Genomic DNA, 17,752 nt, shown 5'->3' on the forward strand with positions numbered 1-17,752 from the left:
AAAACAAGAAAAAATATATTTATTATTTATTTGAATATATTTATTATTAATAATAATAATAATAATAATAATGTCTCTTGCAAAGGTTGTGATATGCGGAGGGTCGCGAAGTCCCATTGGTGCCATTGCTGGGGAGCTCTCATCATTACTTGCATTTCCTCTCCTCTCTCAAATTGCCGTTGCGGCGCTCTCTCACGCCAAGTGTGATCCCAAACACGTGGAGTATGTAACTACTGGGTGGGTTATGCAAGATCCACGCAGTCCTAATATCGCAAGATCACTCTGTGATGCGATTGGGGCTCCCACCACTACAGCAGGCACAACTGTTCATGAGAACTGCGCATCTGGAGCCGCTGCCATTCATGATGTGGCACGTCGTATTGCTCTTGGAGAAATAACTGTGGGTGTTGCTTCTGGAGTGGAAAGTATGTCTAATGTTCCCCGTTACCTCTTCACAGGCCGTACAAAGAGAGAAATGTATGGTGATCTTATCTTGATAGATGGTCTCATGTCTGCACTCACGGATTACAATGTTGGTAAGAAAGGTGAACTCATGGGACTTTTAACAGAACGTCTTGTGGAGAAGTATAATGTATCACGTGAACTACAAGATGAAATTGCTTTTCGGTCTCATGCAAATGCTGTGATTGCATGGGAAAAGGGAATGTTTGACTATGTAACTCCTGTTGAAGTCAAGACTCGGGAAGGTGTACATATGGTTATAAAGGATGCTGGACCAAAAGTACATGATATGGATTTCTTTAAAAAACAAAAACCATATTTTAAACCCAATGGTGGTACAATTACATCTGCAAATTCTAGTAGTATGAATGATGCTGCTGCTGCTATTGTTTTAGCATCAGAGAAAGCAGCAAAGGAACTTGGGTTACCTATTTTGGCTGAATTACGTGCCTATGGTAATATTGGTGTTCCAGCGGAATTTATGGGTGAAGGAGCTTTCAAGATACTTCCTAAAATTATGAATCGTGCAGGTATAAAATTGGATGATATTGATTACTTTGAAATTAATGAGGCCTTTGCAGCTGTGGTGGGTGCAGCAATAAAGGAATATCCTGAACTTAAAATTGATCGCGTGAATCAATGGGGCAGTGGTATTTCACTTGGTCATCCTGTGGGATGTACTGGAGTTCGTCAAGTGGTGGATATGGTATATCAACTCAGAAAGCGAGGGGAAACGATTGGCGTCACAACCCGCTGCGTTGGTAAAGGAATGGGGAGTGGCGAAGTCATTGAAGTACGATCGTAGAGAAGGTGATTTACTTTTTTCTCTGTTGATGTTCCTTCTCTTCTTTGATATGTCATACACACAACAAAAAAAAAAAATGATATTAATAAAAGTGGGTTCAACGTAGTTTTTTTTTTTTTTTTTGCTTCTCTGGAAGAGACGCAATACACAAAATGCAAGCGTTCTAAAAAGGGGTTAGCGAATATGTATTTTTTTTTTTCTTTTGTTTCTTTCTTTTTTCTATTTGCAATGTCTAGTATGGTTTTCTCATGATAATAAATCAGAGCCAATATGGGTAAATAAATAAAAAGATGAAAAATAAAAAAAAGAAGTTATTGCGTGCTTTTCTCCCATGCTAAATGATGTACCTCTACTATAAATTTGTTTCCTTTTTTTTTATTATTCTCTTTTGCTCTGTAACATATTACTATTTTCGCATTACCTCATTTATCTGTATAGGATTAGAAAATGCGGCGTTTTAATGTTGTCATTACCCCAGTGCTTTTCTGCAGCAATTCACAGTTTCTTCTACCGTCTCTCGCCTCGTCCCAGACAACCCCCAGTGGCAATTTAGTATATGCAGTACGGCAGAAAGCCTCATATCTCCGTGTTGCCAATCGCAAACGTGTGGAGATGTTTCTTGGTAAGCGATTTCATCTTCCAACGCGATTACAGACAGCAGCCCCGGATATTGCACAAGAGTGGGATCATGATAAAAATCCCATGCATCTTTACCCTGAAATTGTTGGCATTGGTTATGTTGCTCCAGTATGGTGGAAGTGCTCCACATGTCAGCATTCTTTTTCAATGAGTGTAGAAAAGCGTGTTGTGCGGGGTGGTGGATGTCCACAGTGTGAGATGCAAGAAACAACAAATGATATCGCGATTAAAGAAGGTGAGAATTTACTAGAGGGGGAAGAAAACAAAGAATTACGACCTAAACGACCAGTGATGTTTAACTTAAGAACAAAGTATTGACCAAGATGTCAAAGTTATTTCACAATATTACTTTCCCTCTTGTATGGGCACATAGATTAATAGAGAGAAGGTGGGGAAAGAAGGAAAGAGTGGTAAAGAGTAAAGATGTGTGGGTCGTTTCTGTCTCTCACTCTCCCTCTCTCTTTTTATTCTTTCTTTTTTGCTTTTCTCAATTTTTGATGCCTCCTATCCATCATTTGTATAGTGCATCGTTTGGTATTATTATTATTTTTATTTTTTTTTTCTTTTTCTTTTTTTCTTTCTCACTTGCCGCAAAACATTACTCCCTTTTTCTTTCGTTCTTTCTTGCACTGCTTTCCTTCCTTCTTTCGCTCTCTCTCTCTCTCTATATATATATATGTGTGTGTGGTTTCTAAATGAAGTATGCTGAGGTACGACGTTACAGATGTCCTCTGCGAGGATCAGACATGTGAGCTGCCGGGTGACTGTGTAGTTCGTGCGGTGGTGGGACGCGTGGTCCTCCTGCGGCGGCTGAAGTTCAAGCGGGAGTTCTTCGTCCCGTTTGTGCCGACGCGGTCGCTCCTCCTCGTCTTCCCCACCCGCGACCCCCTTGACGGCGAGGTCCTCCGCCCGGGCACCGTCGAGGCCGTCGCCCGATATCTCCGCTGGCTCGCCGACGGCCTCCCGCCCGACAGCCCCCTGCGCCCCCGCGCCCTCCTCGCCTGCACCCACAGCGGCTGCACCGTCATGACCCTCGACTGCGCAGACGTCCTCACAGCCATCGCCCTCCATGCACGCGCTCAGGAAGACGACGCCCCCGTGCTGGGCACACGACGCGTTATGGTGTTTCCCTGCGATCAAGATGAAGAACACCCGGGGGCAGATTACTACGTTGTGCCTACTTGCACCATCTGCGCTGAGAGGCTCGAGCCAACACTCACAGGATACACGGCACGCACATGCCGCTGCGATCCACCTTCAGCGTGTGCTTGTATGACAGAGCACTCATCATGTGTGGTCTGCACCACACTGCTTCGCATGCAGCGTGGAGGCGGTAGCAATGTACCCTGTGAAGTCTGTCACCTCGCAGGAGACCCATGGATTTGCCTTGTCTGTGGCTTTGTCGGCTGCAGTCGCTACCAAGCACAACATGCAAAGCACCACTTCCTTCAGGAACGCCATTTTTTTTCTATGAGTCTGCTCACACAGCAGATTTGGGATTACGATAGTGATGCATTTGTACACCGTGTGGTTGTTTTGTTCGATACAGCTACCGGTGCTATGCAACGTGTACAGTACCCAGACAGGGATAATCTTCCATCATCTCTCGTAGATGATACAGGAGATACTGTTACAGCGGAGAAGGCAAATAAGAAACACATTAATGCCAAGTATGACTCCAAGGTTGAGACGTCTAACGAAACGTTAGCGTTAATGATTAAACATCAACTTGATACTAGTCGAGCAGAATATGAGAGTGAGCACGAAGAACAACAACGACTACAAAAACAGGGTAAACAAAATTTATCTCTTACCCTACAGAAATTTTATGATATTGATGCAACAGAAATATATAGTAAAATGAATTTGGAAAAAGAATATGGTGGAGCTCGACAGAGGTGGTTATCCTTATTTCTTGGAAACCGAAATCTTGATGATGAGGTGCAACAGTGTAAATGTGAAGTGTCAAGATTAACAGAATTGCTGAATGAACTCAATAGTGAGCTTCGTAGTGTAGTAGAATACTACGCTACGGGAGAACATCGTCTCTTAGTTGAGATTGCTGACCTTGAGGAAACTATTAAGGAGGTTGAAACAAACGTACGGATGCGTAAACAGCTTGAAAATAGGTTAGGTGGTGATAGCTGCCAAACCATTTGTGTGATGGGTGACGGCAATGACAATAGTACAAAAAAGACAAATAAACAAAAGAAACAGAAGAAATAGTATTTGAAATGGGTTTATTTGGTATGTCGAACTATTGTTGTTTATTGCCATTATTATTATTATTATTATTATTATTATTATTATTATTATTGCTATTATTTATTTATACCATTATCAATTTGTTGGCTTTTTTTTTTTGCTTTTTCAGTAAGCTTCTCCAAGAATTTCAAATATATCTTCGATACTCTGTCAATGAAAAATGTGTTGCTTTTTTTTTCTTTCTCTGTTTATTAAATCAACTTTTTATTTTATTACATTCATTATTTTTTTTTTTTTGGATTCTCTGAAAAAATATCTATATCACACTCTTTTCCTCTCTTAATAATCATTGTTCTTCTTTTTTTTTTTTGAGGGGATCACCTCGTACCCATATACAAAAGACAAATAGGGGGAGATTGTCAAGAGAAAGAGAAAGAAATAGATAAACCGAACAAAGGTAAATTAGGCTACACCTCTATTTTGAGTAACGGATGGATAAATATCATGCATTACCTGAAGCGTCGTATATTCTTGGACGTGTGAAGGGTGACCGTAGTTATCATTACAACTCCCGTGAGTCCTTTGAGAAACTCTGCGCGGACATGGTTCTACTGTGGTCAACACCAGATAACGGAGATGCATTTAGTGATGATGGCCCACAACAGCAGAAAAAAGGGAATGAAGAAGTAATGGTAGAACTCAATTCACTTTGGCCGTCATTTCTCAAAGAGGCTACTCTTTATGTAGCGAAGGAGTCTCCACTTCAGTCTTCTAGGTCACTACTTGAAGCAATTGTGGCTTCTGTAGAGTTTTCTGTTGTTAGCAAATATGGTGGCAAAATAGCAGTAGCTAACACTGCATGCGTGGAAGAAATTATACAAATTCTTGTCTCTGATATTTGTCAACGGAAGATATCTCTCTCATCATTGATTCCTCCATTATGGGAAATGCAGAAAGTGACAGTAATAGTTGAACTTCTTCAGGAATATTACCTCTTTTGCGGTGATGCTAATTCTACAGTTACTACAGATACTGGTATTGTTAGTAATAATGCTAGTGCTACCACAGTAAAACTTATAGAGTCATATAATGCGTTAGTTGATCGATATATTGGATTATTTGTAGAAGAAATGGTGTTCCCTGACTATTGGAACTTAAACTGGAGTTCTTCCTCCTCTGTGATACTTGTGAATGGAGTACATCCTTCCATTTATTTCTGTTTTACTTCTATGGCTAATCTAGTGTATGGTTGGATGCACCGACCTTACTTAACAGATAATAGACCCTGTCATGAGATCGTTGCGCGTGTATGGGAACGTGGAGCATTAGCCATTGCCTCCGTTGCAGAGGAAAAACAATTAAGTTCACCACGGGAAAAACAAATTCAGTTGGATACTATGCATTTTGTGTTATTTGCACGTATGTTTCGTGGGTTTATAGGTGAAAACTTTTCTAAATGTGTAACTGTTGCATTAGTAAGACTTCTGGAGGCTGTGGCTAAATGTGTTCGAAAGGTGGAAACTTCACAGTCACAGGGTTTTATTACTTTCGAAAAAGAAATTTGGGATGTTCCTCCCATTCAAGATTTGGAATGGCCACGAACGGATATTCTGAAAAATGATAGTAATGACGAAGAAGAGAAGAAGACTTCCACTCATATTGTTAGTAGTGGTGCCTTCATACCTTGGTGTAATGAGTTTATACGTGCATCTCATGTAAAAGTTGCGCAAGGTCCACCAATGGATTGGGAACATACTATTTTTCAAAAGTTACACTAATAAATTTTGGGGAGGAAAAAGAAGAAGAGTGGTTATGGATAAGTTGCGAACTTTTTTTTTCTTTCTTTCTTTCTCTCTTTTCAATCTTACTCTGCAGTCTAAAGAGTATTTGCTTATGGAACGAAAATAAAAATAATAAAAAAATGAGAAAAAAAATTTCCAATGCCTCAATGTTTTTTTTTTTTTTTTTATGGCCTCTCTTTCCTCCTCTTATATACATACACATATCTATATTTATACTATTTCCATATTTAATAAGTGTAATGCGGAAGCCTTTTTTCCATCATGTTTGCGTTCATGGTGCAACACCCAAATTTGCTGCCGCTGCACAGAAACTGACAGAAGCCGTATTGTGGATAGAGCGTGCTCCTTCTGCTGTGGAGTTGTCTATTCATTTTGTACAACCCTCACAAATGCACTCACTCAACTATGAGTGTCGTGGAATTGATAAACCAACAGATGTTCTAACCTTTCCTGGTAGTGGAAGTGGTACTTCTGATGTTCGCTTAATGAATGATGTTATTCTTGGAAACTCAAATTTTTCTTTTAAAGAAAAGGAGAATGATAATGATGGTGACTATAATAATATCAAGACAGATTTACAAATATTCCAGTTACAACGACGTACTATGCTTATGGACCTTGGAGAGATTTATTTTAGTGTTGAATACATCTGGCAGCGTTGTCTTCATCAGCCTGGAAGAAATTTACCTTTTCATTCTTATCTGCAAGCAGCATTAATACATGCAGTGTTGCATGCGTTGGGATACGATCATGATACCGCAGATGAATGGAAAAGAATGTCGAGGCGAGAAAAATTTATGATGCATCAGTTGAATGCCTATCGTCGCAGGTGTCCTGGGTACTTGCCAGAGTTAGATGGTATGGAAATTATTTTGTCCTCAACAAGACCATGAGGAGGGGGAAAAACAAAAAGTAATTGGAAAATTGAAGAGATGAAAACGAAAAATGCAGTTTTTATTTCTTGGTACATCTCTTTTTTTTTTTATTTTTATTCATTTATTTTTTTATCTCGTTCATATGACTGTTGTTGTAACATTGGTAATGATCGTGGGTACCCACTATTCTCTTAATCCAGCTTTGCACTCTCTCTCTTTCATTCATTTATTCATTGACGTACTCACCTCATACGTGTACAGTGTGTGTGTGTGTGTGTGTGTGAGTGTATACACATATATAAATATACATATTTACATACATATTTATATACATTTATATATACATATTTATATATATATTTATTTAGAGAAGGGAATGGGTGAGCTGCACAAAAGTACACAGCAACCGTTACTGGCCGCTGTGGTGTCATCAGGCCGTGTACCGCTACGCTTTGCCGCTCCCAAACGACGCCCACACCTTCTCACACAACAACAACAACGAGAAGAACAAGAAAAAGAGTTGTATGGCGATATTGTGAGCCGGCGAGAGATCTCCCTTCGTCGGTCGTTCAACTCTCTCCAACCACCACTGACGGGCTGCAGTTCGAACATCATTGCCGTTGCTGCGGCTCTCGAGCTGCGGAACTTCACCGACGAAGACGCCGCACGTCTCACATCGCCCGATGCGCCGCACTGCCACGTTGTGGACGAAGTGGTAGATGCGCTCTTTACAAACTTCACAACGGCCCCAACGCGGTGTAAGTGGAATACACCTGTGCCGAGGCCGGAGTGGAAGAATGAGTTTCGTCTCCGGCATGAGTGGTGGATTTCACTGCGAGTATTGCCTTTAAGTATGCAAATGGAGGAACACCATCCACCAATGATCCCATGGGGTATACGCAGTATAGAGACAGAAAATCAGTTTTTAGCCGATATAGCATTACATATGAGACGTAAAGGAGCTGTTTTTACATTACTTCATCTAGACCATATAGCATTAACCCCAGAACGAGCAAATGTTTTACTATTTGATGGTGTTCTTCGTAATGCGTCTCATGCGTTGGAATGTTTTTCAATTCCATTCTGTGAAGTTGGAGCTGCTACTTTATTATTGTTACTTTGTGGATTTAATCACTGTCGTGCACTTCAACCACAATTGAGGTATTTAAATCTTTCCTATAATTGGATCAATACTTCATGCACATATATGTTAGCAATGTTATTGAGTCGAACATCTGTTCGACGACTTAGTTTACGTGGTAATCGCTTCGGTGGAGGAGATATGTTAACATTTCAAGATTTTCTACTTCAAGGATGCTGTCTCCTCGAAGAGTTAGATCTAGGTTATACTTGTTTGACACGAGCTGAAGTATGTGCCCTTATTCGATGCTTACCAGAAATGCCAAATCTTCAGGTACTTCTCCTTGATGGTATACACGTACCCGCAAGTAAGGCAGTGGCACTTTCTACAGCTATTCGAAAATCAAAACTCACATATGTTTCACTTAAAGGAATTGCTGCCTGTTCTGGTGAGGCATATCTGCATCGAATTCATTTAGCCTGTCAACGACATAAAACAGAGCGAATTCTATCGAATGATCAACTCACTATGCGAGAATTGGCAGAAACCGGAAGTTTTTTTGAGGCTTTTGCACGGAGAACAGGTGAGTGGATGGGTACAGACAATAGTGCTCTTCCTCCATCGTATCGCCCATTCACCACCAATGAACCTTCCCTACCGCCAATTGATGAGTATCCCTGATAAAACTTTTTTGAGTGAAAGAGAGTTTTGCATGCATCTTGTCGATTACACGAGCACAATGTATGAAAAATGGAATGCTGATTTGTAGTTTTTTTTTTTCTTTTTTTGTGTGTGTGTTTTTTTTTTTTGTGTGTGTGTGTATAGTTTGCAGAAAAGGTTTGTATCCCCTTTTATAACTCTCTCAAGCATTAATTTAAAAGGGAAAAGAAATAAGAAGGTTTTATGGATGGTTGCTCTTCTTTATTCTTTTTTTTTTTTCCTTTTTCTTTTTATTCTTTTTTGATAAACGGCACAAGGGTGTACACGACGTATCACACCACATTATTTAGATCCCATTATATCGTCAACAATATACTCTTGCAGACACTTACACTTACATACAAACTAGAGGAATATCAAAAGATAGAGAAATAAATCAAAGAAAAAAAAAAAGAAACTTTTAAGACATATATATATATTTATATAAATGCTCCGTCGTACATCGTCTCTCTTCGCATCGCCATCACCACCGTCTACGAATGCACAGCAGGAGGTTCTACAAATTACATCCGCCTACTCATTACTGCGTATGTGTTATCGCTCTATCGACATAAAAGTGAAATCACGTCATGCCCGTCAGTTTCTGCAGCGCCGGCTAATTGAACAATGGCGAGAACACAGACATGAAACAGATCCAGAGAAGCAGCGATTTCTCATGGACCACGCCGGCTCATTTCTACAGGCACTCCACTCCCAACGAAACCCAAAACCAGGAGAATCCATTACGTTTCAACTTTCCCGTCGAAAGGCATATGAAGAGGCGCAGAAAGTAAAGGCGGAACGTGCAAAGACAGTTCACAAACTTCCACCTGGTGCAAAGCTGAATTAGTCACAATTTTTATTTTTTCAATATTGAAATGTTCCATTTTTTTTGTATTTTGTATTTTTATCTTTTTTGGTATGATAGGCTTCATATATATATGGTTGTGTATTTTTTTTTTTTTTTATCGTTTTAGGCATGTGCTCTTTTTTTTTTTGTTTGTTTGTTTGTTTTATATTCTGAATTTTCATACGATAATAAAATCACGAAAAAGAAGAAGGAAGCAAACCTTTTCCTTCATTCTACATAAACAGAAAATTCAAAAAATAAAATAAAATAAAATAATAATAAGAGTTGTGTGTCTCTGTGTTTAGATGCTTTCTTTATATGTTAAGAGAATTTTCGTAACGGGGGTTCCGACTACAATTATTTTCCTTGGAGTGTGGTTTATTCGTTCTCTTTTATTAAATCCACCAGGCATTCCAAGTCCTCCGATTACTTCACATGAAGAAAATGATGGATTTTTTACCCGCCATGTACGTCGTTTCTTCATGCAGCATTTCTATGTTCTTCATAAAGATGAATCCATGTTCCGTCTTTTACAATGGACACGGTTTTTCCATCATCATCCCTTTCTCATGCGTATCTTCTTCCGTCCTCATATCATTATTTCAAAATCAGAAGATCTTGAAGAAGTTCTACTTCGACAGGAAGCCAACTTTTGTAAACATACGGGTTATATTCTTTTACGTGCCGTTATTGGTGATGGATTATTAGCAATGATGGATAAGGAAAAGCACAGAGTTCATCGTCGTATCTTGCAGTCTGTTTTTAGTTCTTCAAATATCAGAGGAATTGCTAATGAAGTGATGCGAGTGCATGTCCTTCGTCAACTGAATATTTTTCTTAAACTCCTCATTTGCGCTGGTGATGGTATTGTGACTATTAACATTTCTGAACATATGCATCGAATGACACTTGGTATTGTAAGTGAAGCGGCATTTCGTGCATCTGTGGAAGATTCTGTTGTGGTGCTTGAGGCATTTTCTATCATGACAAAATTTAATCGGCTTAATTATCTTTGCCCGTATTACCGAACTCCTTCACAAAAGGAAGCTGAGAAAATATTAATAGAGATTAGTAATGCACTCATACAAAATAATGAGGAAGATGATAATAGCTCTAAAAGACGAGTGGTATTAGATGCACTTATTGAAGAATTAAATATTCATTTTGACAGAAAAGATGTGGTACATCATCTAGTTACATTTCTTTTTGCAGGACATGATACAACAAGCAATACATTAAATTTTCTCTTTGCTCTTCTTGCACGTAATGAGAAAGTTCAGAATCGTCTTTATGATGAATTGGAAATGATTATGCCTGCAACCTGTTCTTGCCCAACGATTGAAGAACTTTTATCATGTGAATATCTTGTTGCTGTGGTGCGGGAGGCTATGCGTCTCTTTCCCAGTGCCCCGCTTATTTACCGTGATGCTCTGCAAGATGTTTATCTCCCATCCTCAGATGTGGTGATTCCAAAAGGATCTGTTTGCGTACTTAACATATTCGCTGTTCATCGCTCTATTACAATCTACGGCGATGATGCCGATGAATTCCATCCAGAACGATGGTTGCAAGGTGAAGGACAGGAACTCCGCAGTCGTTGTGGGAACTGTGGGTATATGCCATTTAGTGTAGGTAACCGCAATTGCATTGGTAAAGAGTATGGATATTATGAAGTACTGATCGCAACAGCGGTGTTTATACGACATTTACGTGTGGAGTCTGTAGGTGCCTTTCCACGCACGCAGTTTTCATTCACTATGTCTTCGCCAGATCCTTGTCGTGTACGACTCATACGCCGTCCGGATGTATCAACAGATGCTATGATGAAGAGTGTACGGATTCTACAAGAGTATGAAACAGCAATACAATTCCCCACAAGATGTGAAGCTGTAATGGTGTAATGTCTCATTTGAATTTTAACATATAAAAGAAGTAATATATATATATTTATTTACCTTGATTTATGCTAATGGGGGGTGGTTAGCATATTTCTTTGGTTTTTTTTTTCCTGTTATGTAAGCAGAGGTTTTCTGGGGGAAAAAAAACGGCGTCTAAAGTTGCTCTTTCTTTATTTGACAGAAAGAATTTGAGTGATATGTGATCTATTGCATCTTTTTATTATTATTTTTTTTTTCTTTTGTTGCTACTTTTAGATCCCTATGGTTCTGTAAAAGTCTCGGTTCTTCAAATTTCGTTATGTCTCGCTTTTTTTTAAAAAATGGTGGCAATATGTATTGTTTTCTTCCTGCAGTTTATTTCGTTTCTCTCGTTGATTCATTCATTTTGTCACCGACACTATTGTTGACCTTTTTTTTTTCGTATGTGTGACCCTCTCTCTGGGCTTGTTCTCAACAGCGTTAGGATAGATGCAAAAAAAAAAAAAAAAAAAACCCCGAGACTTATGATAAATGCTTTCTTTTTCTTTTTTTTTCCTTCTTTCGTGGTGTTTCTATGGGAAAACAACTTATATGCTATTCTTTTTCTTTCTTTTGGTTCAGTTCTTCTTTTCACATGCCTTACTATCATTTTCTCTGATTTGAAGTAGTTAAAGAGTGAGAAACCGTAGGTCTCTAATGTTTTTCTGTTATTATTATTGTTTTTTGCTTGTTTTTGTATTGTGTTGCTTTTTCTTTTTCTTTTTTATTTCTTTATCCTTCTTTCTTACTCCGGAATTGGCAGGAAATCATCCTTTAGACGATGTATCTAGCAGCAGGAGAAAAGTCCCTGCGTGGTGTGGCATATATGCCCCAAGCAGGGGCATCACGCACACGCGCTGTTACTGGAATTCTTGCAGCTGCTACTACTACTACTACACGCACATACAATTTAATTGCTGTCGCTACTCTATCGCTCTCTACATCGTGTGATGGGGAACTGACAATAATGACAGTGGAAGAAGGTTCAACCCCAATGACAGTTGGGCGTCGTACATTCTCGTTAAGTATGGAGTCTGGGGATGGAATCGCTAAAGTAGTATGGGCAGGCCTGACGGTGATTGCTTTGATGAGCTCCGCAGGAGAAGTGATATGCCTATCATCAGGAATGCAAGATGATAGTAATAATAGCGATAATGATGATAATGAAAGCAACAGTGATAACAGTGATATAGGGGAAATTGAAGAGTTACTTTTACGTGCTGAAACCCATGCTGTAGATATCTGTGCTTTAACAGTCCTTGGTTGTCCTGTAGTTGTTGTTGCTGGTCATCAACGAATACACAGTTTTGCATTTCCGACACAATCTACTAGTGGTAAAGTAAACCCGGAAACTCATGAATTTAATATTGGTCCTTTTAACACTATTGCTGGTGTTTCACAAAAATCTGTTGGGGCAGCGCTTCTAGTTGGTTGTACTCTTGGAAGTGTAACAGTATTTGAGTGGGAATCCCATTCTGTTTCTCCTGCACCTCTTCGCTGTATTATTATGGGACCATCTACACGTTATATTGGTATAGCATCTAGTTCCTGCTATCAAGTTAAAACAGGGTATGAAACCACATTTTGTGTATTTGGTGAGACAGAAAAGAAAAAAGAAAATAAAATTTTACATCTTCCTACATTATCATTACAACGTTCAGATGGTGTTCCCTTTGAAATAATGGAAACGGATAATTCAGAGTTTGCGTCACAACTTCCTTCATGGAATGATGTATGTCGTTCTTCGGTATCCAGACCACATATTATTGGAGGATCATCACTCTTAATTGCTCAACCACAGATTGGAATGGATTATGTAGTTCCTCATGTACTTTGTATAAGAGTTTCCCAAGAAAAATCAAAGACTTCTAAAGTGGCCCATTTGGGGAAGCAAAACGTTAAATCTGTGGAAGCACTTTCTTCTGTTGAATTTAAAGTAATAGAAGTACTATCTCCAGAGTGTGAACATGTACTTGCAAAACTTGGTTCTTCTGTTAGTGTAATTCCTCTACTACGGCGTACAAATCACTGTGATTCTCAAGACTATGATACATTTTGTCTCTTTGATGGAAAATGTGCTGCTTTTTTTGGCTGCAATGAAGAGAAACTTCAGTTAGAGTCTTGTGGTGTCATTAAACCAAACGCTCCTACTGAATGGATGGCTGGGGTGGCGTGGACTCCACAGTCAGATGATGTCCTTATGCTCTCTGGTACTCCCCTCAACGCCGATGATGAACAGCGGCAACAGCCAAACACAGAGAACAATACAAACAAGAATAACACAAACACAAGCCGTAATAATGCGACGGTGTGTGTTGTTGGAAATCTTCGTGTAACCCGCGCTGTGCCGCAGGTGCGACGTGTTGGCAGTTGGCGGCGGCGTGTAGAGCGACGACTGGCGGCGGTGGAAAGAGCGGTTGGAGTTCTTTTGCGAAACCGCGGCCGTCGTCGTCCACTTGTGCGATATCCAGCACTTTATCCTTAACAGTTAATATATACTTCTTTCTTTGTATTTATGTCTGTGTGTATGTGTAATGTGAGGAAAGAGAGTTGTTGTCTTGTATAGTGTTCTCTTTCTCTTCTTTTTTTTCCCCTCTTTTTCTTTACCTTGTTTGATATGTCTATGTGTGATAGACGAGAGAAAGAGAAAGAGAAAGAGAGAGAGGTGGTAGTGGAGAAATGACGGCGTCCCTATCATCACGGAAGATTGATGAGGCACTTCGTCTCTCTGCAGAGGTGCGGGAGTTATTGCTTCTCCATGGTCACAGTAAAAAGGCAACTGTAATCTCTATTCGTCGAATTCAAGAAACACTGCGTGCTATTTTGCAATGTACCTCTCTTATACAAACATACGATCAGACACCCTACCGTTGTAGTATTTACAATCATGTTTCTCGCACATTTCTAAGCGTTCTTGATCTTCAACCAGAAGGAGACGAATTGGGTAATGGCGGCAACCATAACGACAATACCTACAGTCTAGATACATTGGAAAAGGCATCTAATTGTCCCCCACAGACAATAAATGGTGAAACAAGTGCCTTTGAAGAAGTTTCCGCGGTGCGAACTGAAAGCAGAGGTGATGGTATTAATAATAATAATAATAATAATAATAATAATAATAATAATAATAATAATAATAATAATAATAAAGTTGTGCGGTGGGCAGATGTTGTGGGATGTGAAGAGGCTATCATAGCGCTAAAACAAGCAACTACACTTCCGCTGCAGTTTCCACAGTTATTTAAGGCACCACGACGACCACCGCGTCGTATTTTACTGTATGGTCCACCCGGTACTGGAAAGACATTACTTGCCGCCGCAGCAGCTACAGAGTATAATGCACCGCTTTTCACTATTTCCTCTGCAGATATATTAAGTAAATGGATTGGAGAGTCCGAGCGTCATGTGCGACGGCTCTTTGAAGCTGCAGCAGAACTCCCTCGTAGTGTTCTTTTCTTTGATGAGGTGGACGCTATATGCGGTGAGCGTGGTGGGTCTAATGAAAGTGAGGCCTCACGACGAATTAAGACGGAGTTACTTCTTCAAATGCAAAGTCTTGACTCTGGTCATATTACTATTATAGCAGCGACAAATTTACCATGGGAGTTGGATTCTGCTTTTCGTCGTCGTTTTGATTATCTCGTGTTTATTGGTCTTCCCTCACCCTCTGCACGTCGTCAACTGTTTTTATCAGAGTTACAGCAAATACCACACAGTCTCACTGAAAGTGATTTGGATTGGCTTGTTAATTACACGGAAGGGTATTCCGCATCCGATATTCGTCATGTTGTTCAGCATGCCATTATGGAGCCTATTCACAGAATTGCTCAGTCATCGTATGTACGTTGTGTTCCTGTTTCGCCTCTCTCTGTTGGGATTGAGGATCATCTCACAGCATCTACACAATATGTGCCGTGTTCAGAGAATGATGAGGGTGCGATCTCTCTGTGTAGTATTCCTGCAGCGCAGCTTCACGTGCCAGATGTTGGCAGAGATGATTTTGAAACTGCTATACGTGCGTTTCCACCGAGTGTCTCTGCAGAAGAGATGGAGAAATTCTCACAATGGCGAAGACGAGAAAAACGTACTACCGGATAATTACCTATACACAATATATGTAATAGAGTGGGCTTGGGTTATGTTATTTTTTATTTTTTCTGTTGTTGTTGTTGTTGTTTAAATGATAAATACTTTTTTACAGAGTTTTCTATCCTGGTTTTTCTTGTTTCTCTCTTTTCCTTCATTTTTTATAGTCTACTATAAAATCATATCTTTTTTTTTTCTTATTATTATTGAACCTTTTTAAATCTTTATTTCCTTATTATTCCTCTTTGTACGTATGTGTGTGTATGTATGTGTATTTTACTGGGGAGTTGAGTTTTTTTTTTTTCTCTATTGTTTCCTCTCTTGTCTATTTTTTTTTTTTCTTTTTTGGCTTTCGCTAATATACACAGGTGCACTCTCGCCTTTACTCTCAGACTCTCCATCCAACCCATAAGCACCATCAACAAGGAATTAAAGGGAGGAGGAGGAGGAGGGGAAGAAGAAGGACTGTTTCTAAAAGAAAAAGAAAAGAAGAAAAAGATAATTTTCTAGTGGTGAGAGAAATGCCCAATGATAGCAAGAGAAATCATACAGTGGAACATCGATCCACGAAGGGGAATAAAAACAATCATCTTTCCGTTAATGATATGCAGTACGCAGTAGTTAAAAAACATCATCGTCATAAATGGTTACGGCAGGAACGTTTGCTGGAAATCACATCTACACATATATATAACTGTAAACCTTCACAAGGAAATAATACAGTTCCGAAAATTACAAAACAATTCCCTCTTACATCTATTACAACGATAGGTCTAAAGGGTAAAAAAGCTTTCTGTATTCATGTTCGTGATGATCATGTTTATTATTATTATACACCAAAGGCTATAGAAATTGCTTTTAAAATTCAACGATATGTCGCAGCAGCGAATGCTGTTGATATTTTAATTGGTAATGGTGATCGTGATGATGATGATAATAATGATAACGATGGGAAACGAAAAAGTATTCTTATGGAGCAGTTAGTTAGTGGAGCTATACCATTACCTGGTGCTCATCTTAGTAATACTAGTGGGGCTTCTACCCATCGTGGTTATCGTTCAATAAAATTAAGGTGTGAAATTAACAGAACATTACGAAATGGAAAAATACAAAGTGCTGAAGAACTAAATAAATTGGCATTGACATGGAAAGCAAAAAGTGAATATGATGAAATGAATTTACCTCAACTTCGTCGATCTATAGATAATATAAGAGATGAATGTGCGATAAATATAATGGAAGAAAGTTATTTATCGCAACGTGGAATAACCTACTCAGAAGTAGTAATGTGTGTTGAGGATATTATTCAAAAAGTTATTATTACACCTAACTTTGATAAGATAATGTTTTTCCTTCGTAGAGATGAGGATTTGGTAAATAGGGAAGAATTATTTAATCGAAATCGTGAATTATTACGAGGTAAATCTGCAAAAATTTTTAACGTTCGAAAAGATTTACGTTCTATTAACTATAAACTTGTTTTACGTCATTTTGAACTCTTAATGACACTAAGAAATCCTAATGACTTTTTAGATCAATTAGTCAATATTGCTGCCTGTATTTACTTAACACTTCACGTGGCATCTAAATTCGGGTATTACAGTAATGTGAATGAAGGACTCTCTGCAAGTTGTAGAAATGGAGAAACGTGCAATGCCACTGTAGGGTCTTATACTTCACCATTATTGTTAAGATCCCCAATGAATGGACCTTCAAAGGCAAAATCGATTGTCCTTTCTCTCTCAAGTGAAAGTAATGAAATTCAAGATTCTCTTGAAAAAGATAACACACATAATATACCTCAGTTTCAATCAAATAGTTGTAAGTCTATTGTGCTCTCTGTGGATGAAATGAAGAGAACATTTTCGGATTTATCTTTTTCACTCCCAACAGTGGAAAATGGTAGACGCCAGGATGATGCCAAAATTTCAATGTTTTCCTTAGATTCATCATCTGAAAACAGTGAAGAAAAATTACCTTCTTCACAGCTACGCTCATCATCGAGTCTTTTTAATTTACTTGAGAAGGATGGTCTTTCAGCTGATGATATGATTCCTCTTTATATTCATCTTCTCTGTGAATCTGATGTCTCGGATCTTTGTTTTATCGTCAATTTTATTGAGTTGTTGGGTGATTCTGATGATACATCAGAGCGGGCCTATTACTATACCACTCTTAGAGCGGCTATTGCAGTGCTGTGTGAATGGAAACCTGAAGATATGGTATCTACGAATACGGCAACAAAAGAATCTAATATGAGTCGATTGAAATTTGTAAGGAAATAGCTAATCTACCATTAATGGTTTATTTTTTTTTTTTTTTTTTTTTT

General features: G+C 38.9%; 11 protein-coding genes across 11 annotated transcripts; all 11 read left to right on the top strand.

The window, feature by feature from the left end:
* Positions 1-70: 70 nt before the first annotated feature.
* Positions 71-1,267, top strand: TM35_000016040 (uncharacterized protein; the record flags this gene model as incomplete). Its single annotated transcript, XM_029021285.1, has 1 exon — positions 71-1,267. One exon carries the CDS (start codon positions 71-73, stop codon positions 1,265-1,267), a length of 1,197 nt encoding a protein of 398 aa, XP_028887793.1.
* A 447-nt stretch (positions 1,268-1,714) lies between these two features.
* TM35_000016050 (uncharacterized protein) lies at positions 1,715-2,224 on the top strand (the record flags this gene model as incomplete). Its single annotated transcript, XM_029021286.1, has 1 exon — positions 1,715-2,224. The coding sequence occupies one exon, from the start codon at positions 1,715-1,717 to the stop codon at positions 2,222-2,224; it is 510 nt and encodes a 169-aa protein (XP_028887794.1).
* A 384-nt stretch (positions 2,225-2,608) lies between these two features.
* TM35_000016060 (BRCA1-associated protein) lies at positions 2,609-4,132 on the top strand (the record flags this gene model as incomplete). Its single annotated transcript, XM_029021287.1, has 1 exon — positions 2,609-4,132. One exon carries the CDS (start codon positions 2,609-2,611, stop codon positions 4,130-4,132), a length of 1,524 nt encoding a protein of 507 aa, XP_028887795.1.
* A 470-nt stretch (positions 4,133-4,602) lies between these two features.
* Positions 4,603-5,889, top strand: TM35_000016070 (uncharacterized protein; the record flags this gene model as incomplete). The annotated part of the gene is made up of 1 exon (XM_029021288.1): positions 4,603-5,889. One exon carries the CDS (start codon positions 4,603-4,605, stop codon positions 5,887-5,889), a length of 1,287 nt encoding a protein of 428 aa, XP_028887796.1.
* A 263-nt stretch (positions 5,890-6,152) lies between these two features.
* TM35_000016080 (putative rRNA maturation factor) lies at positions 6,153-6,806 on the top strand (the record flags this gene model as incomplete). Its single annotated transcript, XM_029021289.1, has 1 exon — positions 6,153-6,806. The coding sequence occupies one exon, from the start codon at positions 6,153-6,155 to the stop codon at positions 6,804-6,806; it is 654 nt and encodes a 217-aa protein (XP_028887797.1).
* Positions 6,807-7,164: 358 nt separating this feature from the next.
* On the top strand, positions 7,165-8,550 carry TM35_000016090 (uncharacterized protein; the record flags this gene model as incomplete). Its single annotated transcript, XM_029021290.1, has 1 exon — positions 7,165-8,550. The coding sequence occupies one exon, from the start codon at positions 7,165-7,167 to the stop codon at positions 8,548-8,550; it is 1,386 nt and encodes a 461-aa protein (XP_028887798.1).
* Positions 8,551-9,016: 466 nt separating this feature from the next.
* TM35_000016100 (uncharacterized protein) lies at positions 9,017-9,418 on the top strand (the record flags this gene model as incomplete). Its single annotated transcript, XM_029021291.1, has 1 exon — positions 9,017-9,418. The coding sequence occupies one exon, from the start codon at positions 9,017-9,019 to the stop codon at positions 9,416-9,418; it is 402 nt and encodes a 133-aa protein (XP_028887799.1).
* A 305-nt stretch (positions 9,419-9,723) lies between these two features.
* On the top strand, positions 9,724-11,319 carry TM35_000016110 (cytochrome p450-like protein; the record flags this gene model as incomplete). The annotated part of the gene is made up of 1 exon (XM_029021292.1): positions 9,724-11,319. The coding sequence occupies one exon, from the start codon at positions 9,724-9,726 to the stop codon at positions 11,317-11,319; it is 1,596 nt and encodes a 531-aa protein (XP_028887800.1).
* A 796-nt stretch (positions 11,320-12,115) lies between these two features.
* On the top strand, positions 12,116-13,819 carry TM35_000016120 (uncharacterized protein; the record flags this gene model as incomplete). The annotated part of the gene is made up of 1 exon (XM_029021293.1): positions 12,116-13,819. One exon carries the CDS (start codon positions 12,116-12,118, stop codon positions 13,817-13,819), a length of 1,704 nt encoding a protein of 567 aa, XP_028887801.1.
* Positions 13,820-14,013: 194 nt separating this feature from the next.
* Positions 14,014-15,435, top strand: TM35_000016130 (putative vacuolar transport protein 4A; the record flags this gene model as incomplete). Its single annotated transcript, XM_029021294.1, has 1 exon — positions 14,014-15,435. The coding sequence occupies one exon, from the start codon at positions 14,014-14,016 to the stop codon at positions 15,433-15,435; it is 1,422 nt and encodes a 473-aa protein (XP_028887802.1).
* Positions 15,436-15,944: 509 nt separating this feature from the next.
* On the top strand, positions 15,945-17,708 carry TM35_000016140 (uncharacterized protein; the record flags this gene model as incomplete). The annotated part of the gene is made up of 1 exon (XM_029021295.1): positions 15,945-17,708. One exon carries the CDS (start codon positions 15,945-15,947, stop codon positions 17,706-17,708), a length of 1,764 nt encoding a protein of 587 aa, XP_028887803.1.
* Positions 17,709-17,752: the final 44 nt, after the last annotated feature.

Source organism: Trypanosoma theileri, assembly GCF_002087225.1.
Source record: "Trypanosoma theileri isolate Edinburgh chromosome Unknown TM35_Tth_1_V1, whole genome shotgun sequence".
NCBI lineage: Eukaryota > Euglenozoa > Kinetoplastea > Trypanosomatida > Trypanosomatidae > Trypanosoma > Trypanosoma theileri.